Genomic DNA, 17,806 nt, shown 5'->3' with positions numbered 1-17,806 from the left:
GTATTATTAAAATGTGCAATAAATCACTCATTTGATCACTCATTTTGTGCAAAATTATACAATATGAATAAAACAATAAAGTGTCAAACTATATACAAATATATAACCAAGAATCAAAATTAGATCTAAACTCCATCAGTCAGTGTGGTACTGTTTGTAACGGTTTCTGTCTGGCTGAAGACAGAGGCCAATTTTACAAAGTTTGCACATCCAGCAGGTTGACCTCTTGCAAACCTTGCAAGAATCAGCGGCGCACTAGTGTGAAACTTATGTGTTTTTCCTCTGCGTGATGATGTCACAGGCTTACGTTTACCGTAATACACCATATATCATTGGAAAGCCCTTGGTGTTAGCTTAACAATGCACTTTGAATCATTCGGATTGGACAAACTATGGCGAAGTTACGGTAAAAAAAATATGCATATGGAAAATATGGCGTGGGCGCCATCGCCGTAGATAAAGGGTTAAACGCAGCTTGTTACTTCATGTAAACTATACGATGCAGAACGTGCGATTAAACTGAAACTCGGCATGATCCAAAAAATTCTTGCACAAGTGAAAAATTCGTCGGAAATTTGCCAAAACTCGTACAGTGTAAACCCAGCTTAAGTACTGAACATCTGGGCACCAGTACGATGGCAGTGTTCTATTTATTTTGACACCGGTTATATCAGACAGTTATCGAATTACAACTTGGCTTTTTTTTTTTTTACAAATAAAAAAGTGGCATATTTTACAAAAGCACTTTTATATGTAAACACCAACACACACCTCACATTAACGTGTTAGTGTTTACATAGAATGAATGAGTCAACCAATCAGTGTTAGCGGAGGCACATTTTACCCATAATCCTTTTCCATCTGCCTGTGTTTGTTAAAAAACTTCAGAATTAGTGCATTATTTAACATTAAAAGATATATGTTATATTTTAACTTTGCACAAATGACAGAATTGACATTAATGGAGTTATTCTATCAGTATTAGTTTTATTTATAAACCAAACCATAAGTCAGCACTACTTTATTTTACAAGACCTCCCCCTGACGGCAGCACTGTTATTGAGTAGAGAGTTGAGCTTCGCTGCTCTTCTCTACTGCTTCTTTGCTGCAACTTATGTAGTAAACAGCAGCTTCCAGCAGGGGGCAGGACGCTCAAAGATATAAGTGCTGACTCATTGTTTGGGTCTGTGGTCGCCTTTGATGCTACCAGAAGCAATTGTGGTGTTAAAACTCAAAATCAGCTTGTTAGTAGTTGCAAGTGTACCAGAGACAATACTGGAATTTATCGGTTATCTGTAGCTTCCAATAAATTTTTGGGTGATTTATCAGTTTAGCGTTATAAAAGATAACTTTTAAGTTAGCTGATTAGCTGTTACTGAAGCCAACTTTTTGGTTATCTGTGCCCACCACTGTGTGTCACCATCCAGTTATGGGTTTTTGTTTTATTCAACCGTCTGTGTGTCTGCCTCCATGTTTTTGTCTGTACTTTTTCTTATGAGGCTCTGGCACTTGTCTCCCTGTGTGGGCGTGTTTGCATGTGTTGTGCGAGTGTTTTGAGGCATCCCTCACCACCGTCGTGTGTGTGTGTGTGTGTGTGTGTGTGCAGGCATGTGCCACTCTGCTGGTTTGTGTGTGTGTGTGGGGGGGGGGGGGGGGGGGGGCGTGCATGTTTGCCTCTGTTCTTTCCCCTCATCTGATGTCAGTATCAATCAATCAATCAATCAGTTTTATTTATATAGCGCCAAATCACAACAAACAGTTGCCCCAAGGCGCTTTATATTGTAAGGCAAAAGCCATACAATAATTATGTAAAACCCCAACGGTCAAAACGACCCCCTGTGAGCAAGCACTTGGCTACAGTGGGAAGGAAAAACTCCCTTTTAACAGGAAGAAACCTCCAGCAGAACCAGGCTCAGGGAGGGGCAGTCTTCTGCTGAGACTGGTTGGGGCTGAGGGAGAGAACCAGGAAAAAGACATGCTGTGGAGGGGAGCAGAGATCGATCACTAATGATTAAATGCAGAGTGGTGCATACAGAGCAAAAAGAGAAAGAAACAGTGCATCATGGGAACCCCCCAGCAGTCTAAGTCTATAGCAGCATAACTAAGGGATGGTTCAGGGTCACCTGATCCAGCCCTAACTATAAGCTTTAGCAAAAAGGAAAGTTTTAAGCCTAATCTTAAAAGTAGAGAGGGTGTCTGTCTCCCTGATCTGAATTGGGAGCTGGTTCCACAGGAGAGGAGCCTGAAAGCTGAAGGCTCTGCCTCCCATTCTACTCTTACAAACCCTAGGAACTACAAGTAAGCCTGCAGTCTGAGAGCGAAGCGCTCTATTGGGGTGATATGGTACTACGAGGTCCCTAAGATAAGATGGGACCTGATTATTCAAAACCTTATAAGTAAGAAGAAGAATTTTAAATTCTATTCTAGAATTAACAGGAAGCCCATGAAGAGAGGCCAATATGGGTGAGATATGCTCTCTCCTTCTAGTCCCTGTCAGTACTCTAGCTGCAGCATTTTGAATTAACTGAAGGCTTTTCAGGGAACTTTTAGGACAACCTGATAATAATGAATTACAATAGTCCAGCCTAGAGGAAATAAATGCATGAATTAGTTTTTCAGCATCACTCTGAGACAAGACCTTTCTGATTTTAGAGATATTGCGTAAATGCAAAAAAAGCAGTCCTACATATTTGTTTAATATGCGCTTTGAATGACATATCCTGATCAAAAATGACTCCAAGATTTCATAAGAAGATCATTTGTAACCTTCACTAATGCTGTTTCTGTACTATGATGAATTCTAAAACCTGACTGAAACTCTTCAAATAGACCATTCCTCTGCACATGATCAGTTAGCTGTTTTACAACTACCCTTTCAAGAATTTATGAGAGAAAAGGAAGGTTGGAGATTGGCCTATAATTAGCTAAGATAGCTGGGTCAAGTGATGGCTTTTTAAGTAATGGTTTAATTACTGCCACCTTAAAAGCCTGTGGTACATAGCCAACTAACAAAGATAGATTGATCATATTTAAGATTGAAGCATTAAATAATGGTAGGGCTTCCTTGAGCAGCCTGGTAGGAATGGGGTCTAATAAACATGTTGATGGTTTGGATGAAGAAACTAATGAAAATAACTCAGACAGAACAATCGGAGAGAAAGAGTCTAACCAAATACCGGCATCACTGAAAGCAGCCAAAGATAACGATACGTCTTTGGGATGGTTATGAGTAATTTTTTCTCTAATAGTTAAAATTTTATTAGCAAAGAAAGTCATGAAGTCATTACTAGTTAAAGTTAAAGGAATACTCGGCTCAATAGAGCTCTGACTCTTTGTCAGCCTGGCTACAGTGCTGAAAAGAAACCTGGGGTTGTTCTTATTTTCTTCAATTAGTGATGAGTAGTAAGATGTCCTAGCTTTACGGAGGGCTTTTTTTATAGAGCAACAGACTCTTTTTCCAGGCTAAGTGAAGATCTTCTAAATTAGTGAGACGCCATTTCCTCTCCAACTTACGGGTTATCTGCTTTAAGCTGTGAGTTTGTGAGTTATACCACGGAGTCAGGCACTTCTGATTTAAGGCTCTCTTTTTCAGAGGAGCTACAGCATCCAAAGTTGTCTTCAATGAGGATGTAAAACTATTGACAAGATACTCTATCTCACTTACAGAGTTTAGGTAGCTACTCTGCCCTGTGTTGGTATATGGCATTAGAGAACATAAAGAAGGAATCATATCTTTTAACCTAGTTACAGCGCTTTCTGAAAGACTTCTAGTGTAATGAAACTTATTCCCCACTGCTGGGTAGTCCATCAGAGTAAATGTAAATGTTATTAAGAAATGATCAGACAGAAGGGAGTTTTCAGGGAATACTGTTAAGTCTTCAATTTCCATACCATAAGTCAGAACAAGATCTAAGATATGATTAAAGTGGTGGGTGGACTCATTTACATTTTGAGCAAAGCCAATTGAGTCTAATAATAGATTAAATGCAGTGTTGAGGCTGTCATTCTCAGCATCTGTGTGGATGTTAAAATCGCCCACTATAATTATCTTATCTGAGCTAAGCACTAAGTCAGACAAAAGGTCTGAAAATTCACAGAGAAACTCACAGTAACGACCAGGAGGACGATAGATAATAACAAATAAAACTGGTTTTTGGGACTTCCAATTTGGATGGACAAGACTAAGAGACAAGCTTTCAAATGAATTAAAGCTCTGTCTAGGTTTTTGATTAATTAATAAGCTGGAATGGAAGATTGCTGCTAATCCTCCCCCTCGGCCCGTGCTACGAGCATTCTGGCAGTTAGTGTGACTCGGGGGTGTTGACTCATTTAAACTAACATATTCATCCTGCTGTAACCAGGTTTCTGTAAGGCATAATAAATCAATATGTTGATCAATTATTATATCATTTACTAACAGGGACTTAGAAGAGAGAGACCTAATGTTTAATAGACCACATTTAACTGTTTTAGTCTGTGGTGCAGTTGAAGGTGCTATATTATTTTTTCTTTTTGAATTTTTATGCTTAAATAGATTTTTGCTGGTTATTGGTGGTCTGGGAGCAGGCACCGTCTCTACGGGGATGGGGTAATGAGGGGATGGCAGGGGGAGAGAAGCTGCAGAGAGGTGTGTAAGACTACAACTCTGCTTCCTGGTCCTAACCCTGGATAGTCACGGTTTGGAGGATTTAAGAAAATTGGCCAGATTTCTAGAAATGAGAGCTGCTCCATCCAAAGTGGGATGGATGCCGTCTCTCCTAACAAGACCAGGTTTTCCCCAGAAGCTTTGCCAATTATCTATGAAGCCCACCTCATTTTTTGGACACCACTCAGACAGCCAGCAATTCAAGGAGAACATGCGGCTAAACATGTCACTCCCGGTCCGATTGGGGAGGGGCCAGAAAAAACTACAGAGTCCGACATTGTTTTTGCAAAGTTACACACCGATTCAATGTTAGTTTTAGTGACCTCCGATTGGCGTAACCGGGTGTCATTACTGCTGACGTGAATTACAGTCTTACCAAATTTACGCTTAGCCTTAGCCAGCAGTTTCAAATTTCCTTCAATGTCGCCTGCTCTGGCCCCCGGAAGACAACTGACTATGGTTGCTGGTGTCGCTAACCTCACATTTCTCAAAACAGAGTCGCCAATAACCAGAGTTTGATCCTCGGTGGGTGTGTCGTCGAGTGGGGAAAAACGGTTAGAAATGTGAACGGGCTGGCGGTGTACACGGGGCTTCTGTTTAGAACTATGCTTCCTCCTCACAGTCACCCAGTCGGCCTACTTTCCCGGCTGCTCGGGATCTGCCAGAGGGAAACTAACGGCGGCTAAGCTATCTTGGTCTGCACCGACTACAGGGGCCTGGCTAGCTGTAGAATTTTCCACGGTGCGGAGCCGAGTCTCCAATTCGCCCAGCCTGGCCTCCAAAGCTATGAATAAGCTACACTTATTACAAGTACCATTACTGCTAAAGGAGGCCGAGGAATAACTAAACATTTCACACCCAGAGCAGAAAAGTGCGGGAGAGACAGGAGAAGCCGCCATGCTAAACCGGCTAAGAGCTAGTAGCTGCGCTAAGCTAGTGGATTCCTAAAGACACACAAAGTGAATAATGTGTAAATAATTTAGAGGTGATTCAGCTGAAGGAGTGCTTTAGTTAAGGCACGTAAAGATTACACTGGGAAACAAATTGTTATCTAGTTAACTAGATCAATCTAACTGCACAGATTAAACAGCTAACAGATACAGCAACACCACTGTGCTCCGGAACAGGAAGTGATACAATACCGCAGTGAGAGCCAACCACCAGTAGAGGCCCAGGATACTGGTGATTTTCCAGTCAGGCGGGGATTTAAACCCAGGATCTTCTGGTCTCAAGCCCAAAACCAGAGGCTCCTTGGTTTAAAACCCAGCCTGACTGGAACGTCAATAAGGGCCCTTGGGCAAGGTCCTTAATCCCCTATTGCTCCCGGTGTGTAGTGAGCACCTTGTATGGCAGCACCCTGACACCGGGGTGAATGTGAGCCATAATTGTAAAGCGCTTTGAGCGTCTGATGCAGATGGAAAAGCGCTATATAAATGCAGTCCATTTATCAGGGCCATTTGGGTCGATTCTGTTGTCATTATGATTTAGAAAGAGGAAACACAGTTGTTTGACATTAACTGGCTTCACACAACCACTAACCATGAGTGAAAAAAACAAATGTTTTGTGTTATCATTCATATTCTATCATTCATATTCGGGGTGAATGTGAGGCATAATTGTAAAGTGCTTTGAGCGTCTGATGCAGATGGAAAAGCGCTATATAAATGCAGTCCATTTATTTAATACCATTTATATTCTCTGAAAAATGTTTTTTAAAATTCTGTCAGTGTATGTAAACTATTTCCTGTATAAGCTGTGATGAGACCTAAAGGCTCGTTTACACATAGTGCAAATACGTATGTACAACTGCAGGGCGACACCCGTCAGAACAGCTGGTATGTGCTCACCACGAAACATCACGCTGACAGGCTGGCGTACACGATGCTGGTGCGACGGTTTGTGCATGCGGGAACACAGTGCCACCAGCTGCACAATGTGGTTACACATCGTGCAGCTGGTGTGAAGAAAAAAAAAAATACATGCTGCGACGGTTCCGTGCACACTGAAACACAGCAGCTTTTCCCCAGTTGAAAAAAAAAATACATATCACCCATGGGATTCAAACCCCAACCTTCCAAAATCTCTGATTGCAGTCAGAAAATTTACCAAGTGAGCTACCATCACTGTCTTATAAAAGGTGCTGAACCCTGCCTCATATCAGGAAGCACATGGACGTATTTAAAAAAAATTCAAACGATGCACCATATAAATTTACATAATTATTGTATGGCCTTGCCTTACAATATAAAGCGCCTTGGGGCAACTGTTTGTTGTGATTTGGCGCTATATAAAAAAATTGATTGATTGAAATTGATTGATTGATTGATAAAAACATCGCATTGCATTAAATCCCTCTTATCAAGTGAGCAATACAAGTGTTCCTCTGTAGATGACCCATGGTCACTGATGTACAGTCATGAAATCACATGTATGAGAAGCAGTTTATTCATCTCATTTATGTCCATATCTGCTGGCAGGTGTCCTGCCGGCCCGCGCGCGTCTTGCTGACATGCGTGTCTGGTGGACGGCGCCCCGCAGGACACCATGTCATGTGTTGTATGGTTGGGGGTGCCTGGCTGCCTTTCGTTTCTGTCTTCTGTTTCTGTCTTTTGTTTTTCCTTCCAGGTGGCACACGTTTAGGACTGAGTGGCTGTGTGGCTGAGTTATCAGGACCTCACCCTGATCACCTGAGGCTGATCATGTGCAGCTCGTCAGGACTCACAGCTGTGGTGCATCTACACGGATTGGAGCATGGTGGCATTTAAGTCTGGAGTACACAGTGTGTATTTGCCAGAGACTCGACCTTGTGACCAGACGGGTGAGATCGTCGTCTTGAGAGCCATCTCATCATTATGGATGCAGAGAACGTCCAGGTTTGATGCCATGGTCTGTGAAAGAGGAGGGGGTGAGGTCTCACGCTCGTCAGCACACTTCCTGAGGTACGTTAGGTTTTGTGACTAACATTAGTACAGTCAGTAAATGTGGTGTCCCTCACACCTTATTATATTGAGCTGTTATGTTAGTCGTTTAATCAGCTTCCACTGCAGTTTGAGTATGTGAACAGGGTGTTCCATGCCTGCAGGGTGGGAAGCTGATTAGTAATTAAGCCAGGAAGTGTTTGCTGTTTATGTACACCTTTGAGTGGTCTCTCTGTGTGTGGAGTGTGGACTCACATGATGGTTTCTTCTTTCACAGACTCGGTTTGTCGCGGCCACCTGGGGGGTGTCAGCGGGGTCCTTGGGTCTGAACTGTTTCTGGCTCTGGACCGTTTGTGCAGCTGGGAGCGCACCGTATTATCACCTCGCAGACCGCGCACTTATTTGTTTGTTCTTTTCCACATCACTGTTATGTCATTAAATTTTGTTAGCCTTTGTACCGTGCTCTGCTTATTTCATACTGGGTCCTTCAAACGCTGGTCGGTTCTCCGGGCTGCGTCCGACACATAACAGTCATGTGGAAGACAATCAGATCACCTGCTGTGTCTTCTAATCTGACGGTCCTTTTCAACTTGGGGCAGCCTGTCCATGTGCGCGGGTGCTTGTTTGCTGCTGCCCATCGCCACAGTGATATATGTTTTTATTTATGTCCACTTGATGACAGCAAACAGACACACATGCGCTACAGTGGTCAGTTGTTAGTCCATGTCCATCCAAACACAGTCCTGCCCAGCTGGGATGTCCAGAATAACAGATCTCCATGTCCCTGTCATAGCCACACCTCCTGTCAGTTCAGTGCACACACCGAAGCCACACTTGTGGGGAACTTAGACAAATTTCACAGCAGTATGACAGTGACTGTCTGCAGACTGCTGTCGTGCCAAGAGTGCGACTGGCCACACTTTTTCTAAGTGCCATGTGAGCAGTGTTCGATGTTCATGTGTGTCACATGGAATGTGGCCGACACCTGCCACGAGAGGGTGCGATGGGTTCACACAGCGCACACTCTGTCCTTCAACCGCTGATGTGCACAAATAGTTGCAGCAACAGGTGTACGAGGTGTTAGAGGCAACTATGAAATGACACGGTTTGCATACGATTCCTGCTTCATGTGCACTTCATGCACAATTCGACCAAATTTGCACTATATGTGAAGGGGCCCTAATAGTGTCACTTCCTTTCAACTAGGTCAGGAGTGTCACAAAAAAAATGTGCTTTAAAAAACACCCAAAGCACAGTTAACTGGTTCAGTAAGTCTCTTTTATTTTCATTTATTCATAAAAGATTTTGTTTCATTTCTGTTCAGTAACTTTGGAATTGAAAAAAAATTACACAAAATTGGTTTGTTTGCATTTATTTCTGAAGATATTTTAAAGTGTGTACTTTAAAAACAGTGGTGCTGGTAGTTATGACCATGATTGTATATAAAATATATGCCACAATATGTCATAGATGTTTTTTTGCACTATGTCAGACACCTCAGAAATACTGTCACATTGATGTTTTTGCAAATGGGAACAATTATTTTTGTGGGTATTTGGACTGAGTTTGAAATTCTTGTATTGTAACAGCCTTTTCTCCAGCTGGTCAAGTTTCAAATTCACATTTCAATGAAATATAATGTGCATTTAGAAGTACAACGTACAATAAAAATGCAACAAATTGCATTCCATAAAATGTACTCACTAAGGACAATAACATTATAAAAACATGGTGTTCCCGGGCTGGTCTGTAAAATTCTTCACTTGCACATCAGCACATCAGCAATGATTCATTCATACTGCCTGTAGGGGGCACTGTGACACTTTGAATCAGCATATCCAAAGAAAATATAAAAAGTGGATGTTCCAGATCCTTTTGAGTCCATATTACAACCCTATCCAACCTGCTCTGAGGTCACTTTGACCCTGTGAACCCTGCTGATGTCATCTGCAGCTGCTGCAGGCAGATGGAAACCTCGTGTACACGTCCAGCCCGATGCAAGACGGTATCAGCCCTGTGCTGACCTCAGCACCAATCAGCAGCTGGGCCCGCTGTCCACACTGTGCACCTGACGATGGTGTCTTCAACCAAAGATGATTGTTTTAACTGCAGAGTTTGTTGGAATTCAGAAGTGATTACGAAAGTGGCCGCAGAAAAGGTTCTAAATTGTATAAAAAGTTCTAAAATGTAAAAATAGTTCTAAAAAAGGAAAGGCTCCAAGATGTCGGAAGGCTTCTTCTTCTGAGCTGCTGCTAATGTTCTGAAGTTATGGGGTAAAAAAAGCAAGAATGGTGACAAAGGTCAGTTTCAGTTTGTACAGGGGTCAAATGTTAGTCCAGTTTTAAGTAAGTCCAATTTTGGTAAAAAACAAAAAAAACAAAACATAAATAAAATAAAAAAAAAAGCAAATTATTGGTTGGGTTATTATTGGTTGAGTTAATAGGGTTAATAAATGGAATAGTTGTGACAGTGCTGAATGTTTGGTCTCCAAAGTAAAACAAACAAGGTCAAACAAGGTCAATGTCCACTGGATTCTATGACATGTGACATATGTTACCCTGTAACATGAACTAAACATGACACATGATGCAAACTATTACTTTTTAAAACCTGATTAACTCAACCAATAATTTGCATCATTTTTTTACCAAAACTGGAGCAGCTTTAACTTTTGACCCCTGAACGATCTGAAACTGACCTTTGTCACCATTCTTGCTGCTTTTAACTCAGCACCTTGGGGCAACTGTTTGTTGTGATTTGGCGCTATATAAATAAAAGTGATTTGATTTGATTTGATAACTCCAGAACATTCAGTCACAGATTGTCCAAACTATACATTTTTGGAATCTTTATGATCAGCCAAATAATAATACAATAACATGCTTTTGGAGGGCGGTATGCATTTTCAGAGCTCGACGTTCACACCCAGCGAATACTAGCTGTCATTTTGGGCAACAGCATAGACAGAGGGACTCTGAAAATGCATACCGCCCTCCAGCAGCATGTTATTTGCATTATTATCACTTTTTACTGACATACACAACATGTAACGCGTACATAAAAAGTTGGCTCACTTTAACTTTTGTCGTGTCGGCTGGCACGCGCGCTGCTCTCCAAATTCAGCAGTGCGTCCTCATCAAGCTGGCTGCTTTGGCTGCTGTTCATTGTCATACTATCCATGAGAAAATCATCCGGAATATCAACAGTGGGACCAACACACACCTCAGCTTTTCATCTTTTCCTCTGCGGACAGTTGCTCACGCTATGACGTCATTTGTTTAAGCACCGCGGGCGGGTATAGCCAGGTAGCGTTGATGTAAATCTACGCTACCAGCCATGCAGCGCCCCAGTAAAGTGATAATAATGTCATGTAGTTTTCAATATGACTGGAACATCTTTTAATTTTGACCCCTGTGTAATTCTTCAGTTGACCCCTAGCTGGCTGCCTATTGAAAAGTTTTTTTTCAACTGTTTTTTTTTTCAAAAGAGGAACGTCTAATGAATATTTGTGCTGAATTTGATGCTTGAGTCACCATTTGCAGGATTCCTCTGTAAATATTCTCTAATCTGCCGCATTATAACTTCACAACATGTATTTCTGGATTATAAGTTGCACCTGTTAAAAACTGCCTCATGATGATAGATAAATCACACATTTTTTCTGTATTATCAGCTCTTTAATTTGAGATTTTTCTGCATTGTTGTGTACTTCATTTTTTTTGGCATTTATTCTTTTATTATTAGAGATCATTTTGTTTATTGGTTTTATTCCTGGGAAAATCCCACATAAAGAGTCATTTTAATTATTATTAATAACACATTTTTTGGTATAGGGAGCAGAGACAGGGACCACAGATGTTTGGACCATCCCTGGATAAACCTGGATGAGGTGGGTCAGGTATGATGCACCTGGTACCTGCTCACAGTTATAGTTTCTGTCTTGCAGCTATGAGTCCCATCGTCCAGGATAAGCGGGTGTCCAAGGGCCTGAACGGAGACCTTTACTTCTCCAATGTTTTGCCCCGGGACACCCACACAGACTACAGCTGCAACGCCCGCTTCCCGTTTACGCACACCATCCAGCAGAAGAACCCGTTCATCCTCAAGGTCGTGAGCAGTGAGTAACATCGTGCTAACACCAAACACAGTCACAGACAGCGCCCTCTGTAGGGCATCACATCACGTGACCACTCTGTGTTTGCAGACGAGCAGCTTAATGACACGCATTACCATGACAACGGTGAGTCACTCCACCAGACCTCTGAGGGGGCGGGGTCAAAAACACCTGAGCCTCCACGTTGATCACAAACACTGCTCCATCTGCTGGAGCGAGACGCTGTGGGCGTGACCCACATCGTCATGACAACAGCCAAGCCCTTTCTTGATGGAGGTGCAGGCGGCCGTTACGTGAAACCAGCTGTCTGCGCTCACATTCTGTCGCACAGTTTGCAATGTTTATACGAACGTCATCAGCATAACAGACGCATTCAGGAGCGTCAGTCACACGCGTCAGTCACACCGTCGGGCACGTCTTCCTGCGTTGGTGTTTTTAATGGGCAACAATAAATGAATCAGATTTATGGTGAAGACGTGAGGAAAAAAAACGATAAAAAGCTAAAGCCCCTTTCACACCAGGTTTGCATACAGTTGCGTTGTCATGCGGATGGAGTGCGCTGGAGTGCGTAGTCTCTGTGTAGGCTGGTGTGTGGTTGTGTTCCTAGTCTTGCTTTCAGTTGCTCTGTAGCCCTGGCCGCTATTTTTTCTGTCCACTCCTCCCTACTTTTTTGACAGTGTGGAAATGCGCTCCGTTCTCAAAATGGTACATAAATGGACTCACGTTGTACAGAGAGACAGAGAGAGAGAGAGAGAGAGAGAGAAACAAAGCAGTGGAAATCACAGCTTTCCGAGCAGCACTTGAAAACCTCCTGTTATGGAAATTCACTTGATGATGAATGTGTGAAAAGGTTAAAGCCGCCATCAGCAGCATAGGACATTCATGTGAGAAGAGCTTTGATCCACAGAGCTGGGACACATGTCCCTGCGTAAAACAGGTTTAATTTTTTGTGTCCTCCTCGCATAGCTCTCAGCATACTGCTATGCAGGGAGCAAAAACTCAGCGTAGAGCTGCTTAAACTCAGTGTAGAGCTGCTTAAACTGGGCGTAGAGCTGCTTAAACTCAGTGTAGAGCTGCTTAAAGTCAATGTAGAGCTGCTTAAACTGGGCATAGAGCTACTTAAACTGGGCATAGAGCTGCTTAAACTCAGCGTAGAGCTGCTTAAACTCAAGGTAGAGCTGCTTAAACTGGGCATAGAGCTGCTTGAACTGGGTGTAGAGCTGCTTAAACTCAGCGTAGAGCTGCCTAAACTCAACGTAGAGCTGCTTAAACTGGGCATAGAGCTACTTAAACTGGGCATAGAGCTGCTTAAATTCAATGTACATTTGCTTAAACTGGGCGTAGAGCTGCTTAAACTGGGTGTAGAGCTGCTTAAACTGGGCATAGAGCTACTTAAACTCAGCGTAGAGCTGCTTAAACGTGGCATAGAGCTCCTTAAACTCGGCGTAGCGCTGCTTAAACTCAATGTAGAGCTGCTTAAACTGGGCATAGAGCTACTTAAACTTAGCGTAGGGCTGCTTAAACTGGGCGTAGAGCTGCTTAAACTCAGCGTAGCGCTGCTTAAACTCAACATAGAGCTGCTTAAACTGGGCATAGAGCTACTTAAACTGGGCGTAGAGCTGCTTAAACTGGGCATAGAGCTGCTTAAACTGGGTCTGAGCTACTTAAACTCAGTGTAGAGCTGCTTAAATTGGGCATAGAGCTGCTTAAACTCAGTGTAGAGCTGCTTAAACTCAGCGTAGAGCTGCTTAAACTCAACGTAGAGCTGCTTAAACTCAAAGTAGAGCTGCTTAAAGTGGGCATAGAGCTACTTAAACTGGGCATAGAGCTGCTTAAACTCAGCATAGAGCTGCTTAAACTCAGCGTAGAGCTGCTTAAACTCAACGTAGAGCTGCTTAAACTCAAAGTAGAGCTGCTTAAAGTGGGCATAGAGCTGCTTAAACTCAGTGTAGAGCTGCTTAAACTGGGCGTAGAGCTGCTTAAACTGGGTCTGAGCTACTTAAACTCAGTGTAGAGCTGCTTAAATTGGGCATAGAGCTGCTTAAACTCAGTGTAGACCTACTTAAACTGGGCGTAGAGCTGCTTAAACTCAGTGTAGAGCTGCTTAAAGTCAATGTAGAGCTGCTTAAACTGGGCATAGAGCTACTTAAACTGAGCGTAGAGCTGCTTAAACTCAGCGTAGAGCTTCTTAAACTCAGCGTAGAGCTGCTTAAACTGGGCGTAGAGCTGCTTAAACTGGGCATAGAGCTGCTTAAACTGGGTGTAGAGCTGCTTAAACTGGGCATAGAGCTGCTTAAACTGGGTGTAGAGCTGCTTAAACTCAGTGTAGAGGTGTTTAAACTCAGTGTAGAGCTGCTTAAACCGGGCGTAGAGTTACTTAAACTCCGCGTAGCCGGTACGCCACAGTATGCAATTCTGCGTTGGCCCCGGTGTGAAAGGAGCTTTAGGGACAGAAGTGCAGAGTGTATTTTAAAGATTAGTCACACGATCGGTGAACATGAGGCGACTCCAGGTTGAAAGATGAAGGAAATCTGAGATCAACAAGAACAAACAAACGTCTGGATATTATTTTTTGTCTGTTTCCAAATGAGTCCACATTTTCTTTCATAACACAAAAACAAACAACAAGCAAACTACTTTTTTCATTCATATTTAAAAGTGCTTTTTTTCAGTTTGAGATTTTCTGTTGAACAGTCTATGCTGACTTTTGTCTCAATATGTCGCTGAACATTTTGCTAGTGGCGGAACAGAGAGGAGTGCAGTGATGTCACAGCGTACTTCCTGTTTAGACTTCCTACTGAAGCTGCGTTCAGATAACAAATCCTCATTTTACTATTTCAACTGCACATTTCACCAAAAAAAGAAAAGAAATAGAAGCCCAAACGGACTCTGCAGTGACGGTGGTTAGTGTTTCCACGTGACATCATGTCTACTTTTTAAAAAATTAAAATGATGATGTTAATTTTCCATCAGTCAAACTTAACATTCTGAGACAAGAACCAGAAAGACACCGTGGTGATATTCCACACTCGCTCTCTCCGGGTTTCGTTAGCGGCTGTTGACTTTCAGACAGCGAATGCTGAAAAATTTTCTGTCTGTCTTTTTTTGGAAGTCCAGACTGGAACGGCCCCGGGGGAACAGGGCAGGCGAGTCAGCAGTTAGCTCCGCCCTCCTATAGAACTGCCATGTTGGATTTGACCTCTGAGTCAGGTCCTTTCAGCCCGGTTCTGACCTTGAAGGGGTCTGTCAGTACCAATGATGTGGGTTGTGATTAAACCGAGTCAGGAGCTGCTCACAGACGGAGGATGGGGGCCATCACTCAGATGGAAAGTCTCTGAGTCATGGTTTGATGACATCACAGCGTGGGCATGTCCACAGATGGTCAGTCACATGGTTGTGGATCTGCTGGTGAACAGACACCGTGCTGTGGTGGCTGAGGGCTGTTTTTGACCCCTCTTCCCAAAAGGATGACCTTCTCAGACTAACCCTTCACTGCCCCCTACAGGCGCGTGTTCAAACTGACACCTTTAAATCCAAGCTGCCAGGATTCACCAGTCGTCATTTCTTCCATTTGAAAGAGAGAAAAAGATGAACGTGTTTTCTATTTCTCTGATCCAAACAGACAGTGATGGACCCGCGCTGTGGCCTGTGAGCTCTTCATGTTGTTGCTGTACATTGACTTTGGAACATCTGTTGAACCGTCATGGTGACTGTGGCCTGAACCAGAATCAGTCTTTGCTGACTCACCAACACTGTGGGCACATACTGACACTCACACTGACACTGAAACATCACCAACATCATCACAATCACCATCATCATCATCACTACATTACCATGATCTTCATCACCTCTGTCATCATCACAATCACCATCATCATCATCACTACATTACCATGATCTTCATCACCTCTGTCATCATCACAATCACCATCATCATCATCACTACATTATCATGATCTTCATCACCTCTGTCATCATCACAATCATCATCATCATCATCACTACATTACCATGATCTTCATCACCTCTGTCATCATCACAATCACCGTCATCATCATCACTACATTACCATGATCTTCATCACCTCCGTCATCATCACAATCACCATCATCATCATCATCACTACATTACCATGATCTTCATCACCTCTGTCATCATCACAATCACCATCATCATCATCATCATCACTACATTACCATGATCTTCATCACCTCTGTCATCATCACAATCGTCATCATCATCATCACTACATTATTATGATCTTCATCACATCTGTCATCATCACAATCACCATCATCATCATCACTACATTATCATGATCTTCATCACCTCTGTCATCATCACAATCATCATCATCATCATCACTACATTACCATGATCTTCGTCACCTCTGTCATCATCACAATCACCATCATCGTCATCACATTACCATGATCTTCATCACCTCTGTCATAATCACAATCACCATCATCATCATCATCATCACTACATTACCATGATCTTCATCACCTCTGTCATCATCACAATCACCATATCATCATCATCATCATCACTACATTACCATGATCTTCATCACCTCTGTCATCATCACAATCATCATCATCATCATCACTACATTACCATGATCTTCATCACCTCTGTCATCATCACAATCACCATCACCATCATCATCACTACATTATCATGATCTTCATCACCTCTGTCATCATCACCATCATCATCATCACTACATTATCATGATCTTCATCACCTCTGTCATCATCACAATCACCATCATCATCATCACTACATTACCATGATCTTCGTCACCTCTGTCATCATCACAATCACCATCATCATCATCACAACATTACCATGATCTTCATCACATCTGTCATCATCACAATCACCATCATCATCATCATCATCACTACATTACCATGATCTTCATCACCTCTGTCATCATCACAATCACCATCATCATCATCATCATCACTACATTACCATGATCTTCATCACCTCTGTCATCATCACAATCACCATCATCATCATCATCACTACATTACCATGATCTTCATCACCTCTGTCATCATCACAATCACCATCATCATCATCATCACTACATTACCATGATCTTCATCACCTCTGTCATCATCACAATCACCATCATCATCATCATCACTACATTACCATGATCTTCATCACCTCTGTCATCATCACAATCACCATCATCATCATCATCACTACATTACCATGATCTTCATCACCTCTGTCATCATCACAATCACCGTCATCATCATCACTACATTACCATGATCTTCATCGCCTCCGTCATCATCACAATCACCATCATCATCATCATCACTACATTACCATGATCTTCATCACCTCTGTCATCCTCACTGACAATCATCATCATCATCACTACATTACCATGATCTTCATCACCTCTGTCATCATCACAATCACATCATCATCATCATCACTACATTATCATGATCTTCATCACCTCTGTCATCATCACAATCATCATCATCACTACATTATCATGATCTTCATCACCTCTGTCATCATCACAATCACCATCATCATCATCACTACATTATCATGATCTTCATCACCTCTGTCACCATCACAATCACCATCATCATCATCACTACATTATCATGATCTTCATCACCTCTGTCATCATCACAATCACCATCATCATCATCACTACATTATCATGATCTTCATCACCTCTGTCATCATCACAATCACCATCATCATCATCACTACATTATCATGATCTTCATCACCTCTGTCATCATCACAATCACCATCATCATCATCACTACATTACCATGATCTTCATCACCTCTGTCATCATCACAATCACCATCATCATCACTACATTACCATGATCTTCATCACCTCTGTCATCATCACAATCACCATCATCATCATCATCACTCATTACCATGATCTTCATCACATATGTCATCATCACAATCACCACATCATCATCACTACATTACCGATCTTCATCACCTCTGTCATCATCACAATCACCCCATCATCATCATCATCACTACATTACCATGATCTCATCACCTCTGTCATCATTACAATCACCACATCATCATCATCATCATCACTACATTACCA

The 17,806-nt window shown here is 42.3% G+C and overlaps 1 protein-coding gene across 1 annotated transcript in view; it reads left to right on the top strand.

Moving 5' to 3' along the window:
- Window positions 1-17,806, top strand: part of nfasca (neurofascin homolog (chicken) a) — a 201,474-nt gene that overhangs the window by 27,257 nt on the left and 156,411 nt on the right. The window contains exons 6-7 of the mRNA XM_034165289.1: window positions 11,510-11,680; window positions 11,768-11,803. Of these exons, the coding sequence (XP_034021180.1) occupies window positions 11,510-11,680; window positions 11,768-11,803 (207 nt within the window). The remainder of the gene's footprint in view (window positions 1-11,509; window positions 11,681-11,767; window positions 11,804-17,806) is intronic.

Source organism: Thalassophryne amazonica, unplaced genomic scaffold, assembly GCF_902500255.1.
Source record: "Thalassophryne amazonica unplaced genomic scaffold, fThaAma1.1, whole genome shotgun sequence".
Taxonomy (NCBI): domain Eukaryota; kingdom Metazoa; phylum Chordata; class Actinopteri; order Batrachoidiformes; family Batrachoididae; genus Thalassophryne; species Thalassophryne amazonica.
This window is presented reverse-complemented; position numbering and strand designations above follow the sequence as displayed.